A 9,820-nucleotide genomic window follows, 5' to 3' on the forward strand; every position below is an offset into this window, starting at 1 on the left:
TTTGTACTGCAAAACATGAGGGTTTCTGGTGCAAAACTAACCAATCCTATGTCAGGATGTCTGCTCATGGACGAGGGCTACTTTATCCAAGCCAACAGATGAAGTTTGAAAGAAACCTGAAAATCACAATTAAAACCCCCAAACACCACGAGTGTCACTCCTGTGTGGAAACACACTGGTTTCAGCTGGCAACCACCACCACTTGCTCTTCCAGCAGCTCCGTGCCTCCGCATCCGATGGGTGGTTAGAGTTAGAAACACACCAGAAGTTAAAAGAGATGCACGAGTCCCTGGTTAAACCATGAAATAACACTGAGCAGAAACACTGCTTCAGGCTAGCGCTGGCCCTTGTGGGGAATGACCCAATCAACCCCTTTCCATGGGTCTCCTGGCTTTAAGCAGCTCCTCCGACCACAGTTCCTTTTACACACTTCATAGGAAAGCCCACACGTGGGGTCAATGCATCCACACTCCATCAAATGAAGATTACTGGAGTATTAGAAGAAACTTCAGTGGGTTATAACTTCTTTAGTCTTTTTCTTAACAAAAAGAACACCACTGGGAGCCTGTGCTGCCCATCTGCGAGGCCTGGAAGCTCCTGGGCTTTTATTCCAGGCATGGAACTGTGTGGCAGTAGCCTGGAATAATCCCCTCTGCCAGGTGACTGAGGCACTCAAAGGTTAAGTATTGCCTGCACGAGCAGCACAACAGCGGGAGACACAGGGGGGTTTAATGCTACATCCAAGTGTGCCAGCCTAGGAAGGTCAATCCTCAGAGTTTCCTACCTGACTTAGCACAGCACACGCGGTACAAACCCTGCGGAGACCAAGGGACACGTGAGAGCAGAGCCCTGGTTCAGTGAGGCTGGTTCCTGCTGGAGGCAGCGTCAGGAGATGCTTTACAATGACACCACCTCAGCTTCTGCCAGGAGTCAGCCCGGAAGCGTTCACCTCGAATTGCCTCTAGATGCCTCTGATTTCCCCTCCTCCCGGGGCTGAAAGCAGAGCAACCTGCTGGTTTTCATGGTCTTAAACGTTGGAACACCCTCAGCCAGGCCCCTCCTGGAAGGGCTGCTGAAGCTCAGCAGTTCTTGGCCGCAGTCTCATGTCACAACCACACTCAACACCTCTAACCATCTTCATGACCTTTGCATCCTTTCTCACTACTACCATTTAGGAGGAAGCAATCAGGTTGGGGAATGCTCCAGATACACGTGAACTGCTCTACGTATCTTACAGACTTTGACAGCCTTCCCAAAAGCTGCCCCAAAGCCCCAAACCAAGAAGGAAAACGGGGCTTTACCTTCAACCGTCCCACAGAATATCTCAAGTTGGAAGGAATCCATATAGATCCTCCATAAGTCTTGAAGGCAAAGAAACTTCCAAGCTCACCGCTTCTCTTTGCTGTGTTTTACATAAGGTAGATCATCCCAAGGAAATCTCTCCCAACCATCAGAGTCACCAAATGACGAAGGAGTTTACGAGTACCTGGAGTTCCTCAAAACCCTCCACAGCATTTAGTAACTGCAACGATTACACTGGCACCACCAAACTCCCCCACCACGTCAGCCAGCTCCCACTCCAAGCTGCTGGCAAGCAGACCAAATGACAGCAGACCTGAAACAGTGGAACCTCCCTAATTCTCTCTTCCACACAAACCTTCTCAGCCCCGTTTCTCCGTTACCCCAGAGACAACTCTGCACTCACAGGATTCTGAAGCTTTACCAGCTTTGGGTGTTTGCAAGTTGCAGGCACCACCATGAACAGCAAACCTGAGCTCCCTGCGCTTCCTCCCCAGCACAGTGTTCTGGGCTTGGCACCAGCTCTCCCCATCAGTGCAAATGTGCAAAGTCTACGTATCGATGATCTGGAAGAAGCAGCAGATAAGGAAGAATTACCCAAACCAGCAGCTTTATGAAGCTCTGCAGCAGTTCGATGTCATATTTCCAAAGCAAATATGCATCCCTAGGGAAGGCATTCTGAATCCACGAATCTAACACAATAAAAAGGCAAAAACAACAAAAAAACCCCCACCCAAAAGTATTTAATTTAGGTCAGGTTAAATAAAATCAGTTTCGTGCCATTTGTAAGAGTTTCCCTAAACGATTGCTCTACCACGAGACACCCTTTAACAAATGCAATCTCCGAGGACTAATGCTCAAAAAAAAACAACCCAAAAGATTATAAAATAAATTATTTTTCCTATGCAACTGCTCACATGGAAGTGTCACCAAAACAGCTCCTGAGGAGACAACACAGCTCCAAGGGATGCTTCGAGCAAAGGACGGCCAAAAAGGAGATGGTTTTAACACCGCCACGTGGGCCAAGCACTGCAACCCTCAGACAAACAGCAGGCACAGACACTGGCTCAGGACTGAGCCTCGAGCAGCAGAGAGCACCCACGAGGAATGTCTATAGGTGCTGGACAGGCCCAGCTGCACAGGCTGAACACAGCAGTGTGGAAAGCTGTCCTCCCCACGCAGCCGCTGCTATCTGCCTTCCCATGGATGAGTCTGGAGCCACTCCTCCTCCTCAGCCTCATCCACATGGGAATCCCCAAGGCTCCCAGGAAGCACAAGCGTTTAGAAGACATGGACAGACAAGGCACATCTCACCTGGAGACTTTTATCACTAGCACAGTGACCTGCTCCAACCCCTCTTGCCCCTGGTGAGGGCTGCCTGGATGACAGACCTTCCCATGGGAATCCGCCCTTCTGTGGCCGCTTTGATTCCATGGTTTTCCTGTCTCACCTCACTCGACTGTTCTTTCCCACTCCCATTTTATTTCTAGCTACATTACGGGTAAATTAAATAGCATTCCTAAAAGTCCCTTCAACCAGTTGCTGAACTCAGCAGAGCACCTGAATTCCTCCTCTTTCAACCACTCAGCAGCTAAGATACACCGACGCCAGAGCTTCCTACCAGAGAAAGGGACAAACCTACAAGAGAAAAGTAGCTCAACTACTGGCAAAACCCAGGTCAAACCCACCAATATTTCAGCAAAACATTAAATAGAATAAATTACTAGCCAGAAACCTGCCTGCTGACACCCCACAAGTGCTACCTCAGGTCTGAATACAAGAAGAGAATCTTGACTTTGAAGGCAAACTCTTTTTGCTCAGAAAAGCCTGCACAGTAAATACAGTGGGAATTAAACATCTTCACAATAGCAAAGTTATTCCAACTGCAGAAGCCTTGGTCCTCTCTCCATGGTGGCAAGAAGTGGTATCTATTCCCTTTGTTGCTAGACTTCTCCTGGAAAACAGCAAGTCAATGGCAGCTCTCACTGAGAGATACTAGAGCAGGATCATTCCTAATTAGAAAATTAAGATAATGGCATTCAAAATGTTGGGGTGTGTATATATATATGTGTGTATATATATATATATTTGGAAAAGTATCAGGATCAAATCAGACCTCTTCATTTAAATGGCCCCTCAGTGGGACCTACTGGTCATCAATCACCAAGTTAGTGTCTGTTCCCACTGTACCATCATCCGTCCTTCACTGGAGCCTTGTCATGTGGCAGCAAACCTGCATCAACCAGTCCTTAGAGCCTCACGTACACTTCCCCACTGAATTCCTGGGAAAGTTCACGCAAGAAGCAGCAATTTGTACCCTCCCATTGGGAGGGAAACGTTAAGAACCAGCCTGGAAAACTCATCCGAAGCAAAATTCCTCGCTTTCAACCAGTTGCCTCTGGTTTACAGGCAGCAGGCTTAACATCTGAGATGGGATTTGGCAGACTATCTTCAAATCTGCACGTTTGCATATTCATGCCTCTAATAAATCAAGGTGACAACTTTGAATTGAAGTTAAACATTACTCTTCTAAGCTTTCAAAAGGAGGAAAATGTGTAACTACGGAAGTTATCAATTACTCAGCCTTCGCCTCCAAAAGAACAGCTAGCACCAAGTGTAGGGTGAGGGTCTCCTGTGCAGAAAGTGGCCTTTAGCAAAGCTATTTCACCGTGAATGGTTTGTTTCACACACATATGACACAAGGTGTTTTGTACAGGAGGTATATGTTGACTTGAGTGGGGAGGGTGGCATTGAGAAGGGAATAAAAAAAGACATTTGGAAGTATTAGGCCAAGTTAGGCTCATCCTTGTGCACAAGAAACAAAGACAAAGCCAACTCCTGCTCCGCAACAGAAGGAACCCAAAGCACGTCCCTTCTATCTGGAGCTACCAGTTAACCAGTACATTACAGAGGACCCTGTGAGTATTTGGACAATGTGGGGTAAGAAGTCAGTGCCTGAAGTATTTTTCCATCTCAGCAATTCCCAAGATTCCTCGTCTCCACCAGGCGCTGCTGTCCAACAGACAATCCCACACCATTCCAGCTCTTCATATCATCACCTATCATTTGGGCCAAAGAGGGGGGAAAAAAACCCAAAACACAATGAAAGCAAACCTTTCAACTTAAAAACTAGTCATTAGAAGACTGGGTTATCAATTCCCTGCACCTGAGCACCAAGTCAGGATGAGAAACCCTCCGTCCACACTGGATTACACTGGTCAGTAGCTGTCACTCGGCTGCCAGAAGCTCTGCGTGAGGCACATCACACACACTTCAGTCGCTTCAGGAATGAGCAGTTGCAGGTGTTACCAAGAAGAGATTCTGACTCCTTTGTTGCCTAGGCTGAAATGCACACATCTGACAAAGACAAAGAAAGAAAAGGTCCATTGCTAGGAGTGGAATTTGCCTTGTTGAAGTCTCCAATTCTGGGGTCTGTACGTTTCAGACCGCTTCCCCGGTACTTCAGTAGCAGGGAAGATTCTGGAAGTGCAATACTAGGATAACTTCTGCCCACTTTCAGTGTTCATGCTGACAATTGATTTTGTCTTCAGAATGCTCCAAAACATCCAGCATTTCTTCTATTATAGCCTGTAGTGCCCGGCCCAGCTGCTCTGCAGTGTAGGGCTTTCCCAGCGGAGGCACGTGAACAAAAGCCGACCTCCCACGACTCTGGTATAAGGACGTGTAGTAAGTGAAGTCACAAAGGTACCTGAAACACAGGGGAGAGCTTATTTAGCAACAAGTGACAAATCCAGGGAGAAACCTGCAGGACAGAACCATATACAGAATCATGGAGTGGGTTGGGTTGAAGGGAGCTTAAAGCTCCTCCAGCTCCAACCCCTGCCCCAGGCAGGGACACCTTCCACTAGAGCAGGTTGCTCCAAGCCCCTGTGTCCAACCTGCCCTTGAACACTGCCAGGGATGGGGCAGCCACAGCTTCTCTGGGCACCCTGTGCCAGCGCCTCAGCACCCTCACAGGGAAGAGCTTCTGCCTCAGAGCTCATCTCAATCTCCCCTCTGGCAGGTTCAAGCCATTCCCCTTGTCCTGTCCCTACAGGCCCTTGTCCAAAGCCCCTCTCCAGGTTTCCTGGAGCCCCTTTAGGCCCTGGAGCTGCTCTAAGGTGTCCCCTTCTCTTCTCCAGCTGCCCCAGCCCAGCTCTCTCAGCCTGGCTCCAGAGCAAAGCTGCTCCAGCCCTCAGAGCAGCTCCATGTCCCTCTTGTGCTGTTCCCCAGAGCTGGCTCAGGACTGCAGAAGGTCTCACAAGAGCAGGGGAGGATGAGCTCTGTATCATGCTCACTGGCATCCCCTACCTGCCGGCATCCTTCGATATAGTGACCGTGACGTCCAGCCCCAGAGCCGAGACCCTCTTGCAAACTGTGTCCATGTCAATAATGGAATCGATGCACTCAGGGCCTCCTTCCACGCAGCACTGAGAGCCTGGGCAGAAGCGGCAGTTGTCCAAGCCTTTATAACCCACATTGTGGCCACACTTCTCCAGGGTCACGGTCGTAGCCATACCCGAAACACCCACATGAACCACCAGCTACGAGAGGCAAGAAACAAGTTAGATCAGCCAAAACACAACTGGTGGAAGATCCAGAGCCCGCTGGTGCCAGGTGAAGACTGGGGGTTGCTGCAGGAGCTCCTGCATGAATATCACAGTAACGAGTCATTTCAAGGAGCTCACGGGTCCAGTCCAGAACAATTCTCCTTGTTTCACCCCTTCCTGGCCCAAACTCAACCAGGGTTAAGAAGAACGTGGGCACGTTTGACCGCTGGTGGCCCAGCCCAACACGGCTGCCTCGACAGCCCTTTGCAGTGGCCTCTTCACATCAACTGCTCCCATTAATCGAATGCTCTGTTCTGAGCTTTCAAACCCTACAAATTCCCATGTTCTCACGACAAAAGAGGAGAAGATCTAGTGAGGGACCACCCGCCTGAACACATGTGGAAAACAGGACTTCACCCTCTGCTCGTGGCTGTCAGCGGGACAGATTTCAACCATTTGCTGTGTCTTTACTCCTCCTCCCTCTACTCACTCACTTGTGGACTGTGCTTTTTCCATAATGCAGGAATGAGTCTTTGCACTGTCTGGTATTCAACCGGGACCTCGTAGACGTGCAGATCCACATCATCTCGCAGCCCTAACTTCTCCAGCTCCTAAACACAAGGGAAATAAAGCCAAGATGGTCAGACACAAGCTCAGCAGAGACTTCTGGAAGGTTTAGTGGAGGAGTGAGTGTGTTGTGAAGGACTAACACCAGTTTACACTGCGGGCTGCATAACCTCATAAACAGCACTGTTAAAGCCTCAACGTAACAGGGAACAACAAAGGCATCTCTGCACCTGCACGAACAGTCTTCACCCACAGGACCGTTTGGTTTGCTCTGATGTGTGTATAACAAAGAGATCAACATTTAAGTGGTGACAGTTATCAGCAACACCCACATTTAAAAGAAAGGTTGGCTCCATTATTTATGGAGGTATATCCTCATATTCACTCACTGAAAGAACTAGGTACACGCAGGGAGAAGTAGAATTGGGAGCATTATATTCATTGTCTAATTTCTCCTCTGTCTGATGACCTGGAGAGCAAATTCCCATTTGTTTCCAGGTGAGGTGACAGGAGACCCAGGCTGTGCCTATCAGCCTCCACACAACATTCCTCTATGAGAAACCGAAGCATCACTGGCACCTCCTCCTCAGCACACTCCTCACTTTCCTTTTGGCAGAATCTGGAATACAAGACAGCCTGTTCCACTGCTGGTTTTGCCTATTCACCTAATATATTGTACTTCACTCTGCAACACGAGCTGTTACCATTGTAGCAATTCAACTAACACAGTGAATTATTTCTCCCCCTATAACCTTAACTTTTATACATATACATATATATATATATGTGTACATATATACACATACTTTAACTTTTCAAAGCCACGGCTTGAAAACATCCCAACTATCCAGGCAATAAACTTAGCCAATTTCCCTTTATACCTTTTAAAGGGTCAGTTAAATACCTTTAAAACCAGAGGGAAGAGGAAAGAGCTCTTTTTTCCCCTGCACTATACCCGACTCTTTGATCCCAACACTAAGCTCCTGGATACTTCTCCCTTCTTTGGCCTCTGGTTCAACACACTCCAGTCTCAGTGGGAAGAGTTTGGGACTTGCTCCTTTGATACTTCAGAGTTACCAGTCAAGCCCACAACAGGACTGCATCAGAAGTGAACCTTCTGGAGCCATCAAACCCAAACCTCAGAGGACTCAAGGGAAGGGGACCGCCTCTGGAAAAACACATGTTCTTCAAGAAACCCATCAGCTGAGCTCACCCATGTGCCAGGCTACAAGTTCACACACAGCAGAAGCTCTGGTGCTGCTCTTCTCCTCCTAAACACACGTCAGCTGGAAACACCAGCTTCCTCACGCCGGGAACACGGAGCGATTCCTTGTGCTTCCATCAAAGGGGCTGCAGGCACAGCAGCAACATCACCTGCTGCTCCCACACCCGGTGCTTGTTCCCAGAGATCCCGAGCTCAGAAGCCAGCAACCTATCAAAGGCCTCTCCCATGTATTCTTGAATGACCAAGTCACCTTCATTCCAGGTTCGGATTCGGCGATCAGAGCCAAGAGCAGCTCCTCCATGCAAGTCTTAGGCTTTATTTTCCTGCACGCAGAGATGATACTTGCGAACTTCAGGCTCAGGAGTGCACAGCAGCTAAATCTACTGGAGCTTGCTCCTCTTCGAGTCTTCTGTTTCCCGAGGTTTACAATTAAAGACAGTTGAAAGGAGAGGACAGGCTGAGGTTTTTGGACCTGCCTGTTACCATTCTAGCTCCCCTATCTAAACATGAGCGGTATCTGAATACCCTTTCTGTCTGCAGTTGTCAGCACGAGTGGTTTCTCCACGGAGTAAAGAAAACCTTTCCCCCTTGTAAGGACCACAGCCACTGTAACAAGATTTAAGACAACTAAAACACGCAGCAAAGGCAAGAGTAAGACTTCCACGGACCAGCAGATATGAGCAACAACAGTGATAAATCACTTGCTCTGGCTCCCAGGGCAAGGCTGATATTAAAGGCTTGCTGTATTGATTAGTGTCTGGCACACACAGACACCCATTACCAGAGATGGATGCTAAGTGATGTTTCATCACACCTCCTTTGCACAAATCTGCCTTCAAAACGTCAGCTGCTTTACGTGGCGCGTTAATGAAGTAAGTAGTTTACAAATGAGAGTATTCAAATACAAGGCAGCCTCTTTAGGAAGATCTCCAGAGCGTTAATAGGAGGAATTCATCATCACTTCCCTAAAGAGCATCAAACAGCTCCTCAAGATGAGCTTCATTGTAGACACTTTTCCTGGCAGCGCAAAGGAGACACCTCGGGCTGTTTGAGCTGCAGCCCCGCAGTGCCAGCCCCAAACCTTCTCCAAACCTCTGCTTTACAAACCCACAACTTCCCTTTAACCAAGCACAGCGCTGGGCGATTCCCCTCCAGGATAAAGACGTACACTGGCCCCCAGACAACTTCGTCCCTTGTATACCTGACAGACACAGAAACCCCAACGCGTCTGCCCGCTTCCCTGACCCCTCCACAATGGTCGCCTTTGTGAGCCTTTAATATCCTTATCAGGTCTGTCTAGACACCCTGACAGCAATTGTCCTTAGTAATGTCACAGCGCACCCTGACCTCTCTCCTCCTCCTCCTCAGCCAGAAGCACTTTGGGGGGGGATGACAGCAGGAGCCCCTTCGCTTCACAGTCCACCTGTGTCTACACCTAAGTTACACCAAGGAGGCCAGAAAACGAATAGAAAAGCTCGTGTCAGTAACTACTTCTTGAAAGGAAGGTCCTTCCCAAGCAGAAACTGCAGCTGAGAAAATTCCTCCAATGAAACATGAAGGAAAACACTGAACAGAAAATCCACATTAATGGGGAATGCTTTTCCTGAAAGCTTTAACAAAATAAGCAGAAAACTGCTGTTATTCCCTCTGAATTTATAGGGAATCTCCTCCTTAGGCTTACGAACCTCCAAACATCTTCCCATTATCAACTGCTGCTACTGAAGGGACCCATGTGTGAAAGTCCTTTTGCTTTCAGAAGCCAACAGCTCTCCTCGAAGCCCGCTGCAGTCGGAGGGAGCAGACACCCCGTGTCCGTGCTCCGAGCCAAATAAAACTGAAGAGGAGCGGAAAGAAAAGCAGGGGAGTGGATTCCTCGGGATGCTAAAAGCTGTAAGAAAGCAGAAGTGGCTCAGCCCTAAAGCGAGGGAGGGTTTAGCAAGATTGTTTAATTGATTTTTCTTGCATTAAGATGCAGCTCACAGCGGCGGGGCCCAGGCGCGCAGACACGTCTTTGTGTCCCCGCAGCCCCGTGAAGCCCCCGTCTGAAAGCTGCACAATGCCCGGCCCGCCCGTGCTCAAAGCCACGCTGCTGCTTTTTGTCTGCGCCCCTCGGGGCTGCCCGGCTTTCGGTGAGGAGCTCGAGCGAGCGCCTCAGGGCTCGGCAGGGAGATGGGCTCCA

At 48.9% G+C, this 9,820-nt stretch overlaps 1 protein-coding gene across 1 annotated transcript in view; it reads right to left on the bottom strand.

Annotated features, from left to right (window-relative positions):
* Positions 1 to 4,671: 4,671 nt before the first annotated feature.
* The window catches only part of PGPEP1 (pyroglutamyl-peptidase I), a gene marked incomplete at its 5' end in the record, with an annotated part of 6,742 nt that continues 1,593 nt past the window's right edge, over positions 4,672 to 9,820 (bottom strand). Inside the window, 3 exons of the mRNA XM_010024519.1 lie at positions 4,672 to 5,008; positions 5,611 to 5,843; positions 6,344 to 6,460. Of these exons, the coding sequence (XP_010022821.1) occupies positions 4,816 to 5,008; positions 5,611 to 5,843; positions 6,344 to 6,460 (543 nt within the window). The remainder of the gene's footprint in view (positions 5,009 to 5,610; positions 5,844 to 6,343; positions 6,461 to 9,820) is intronic.

The sequence above is a fragment of the Nestor notabilis genome, unplaced genomic scaffold (genome assembly GCF_000696875.1).
Source record: "Nestor notabilis isolate BGI_N333 unplaced genomic scaffold, ASM69687v1 scaffold20931, whole genome shotgun sequence".
Taxonomy (NCBI): domain Eukaryota; kingdom Metazoa; phylum Chordata; class Aves; order Psittaciformes; family Psittacidae; genus Nestor; species Nestor notabilis.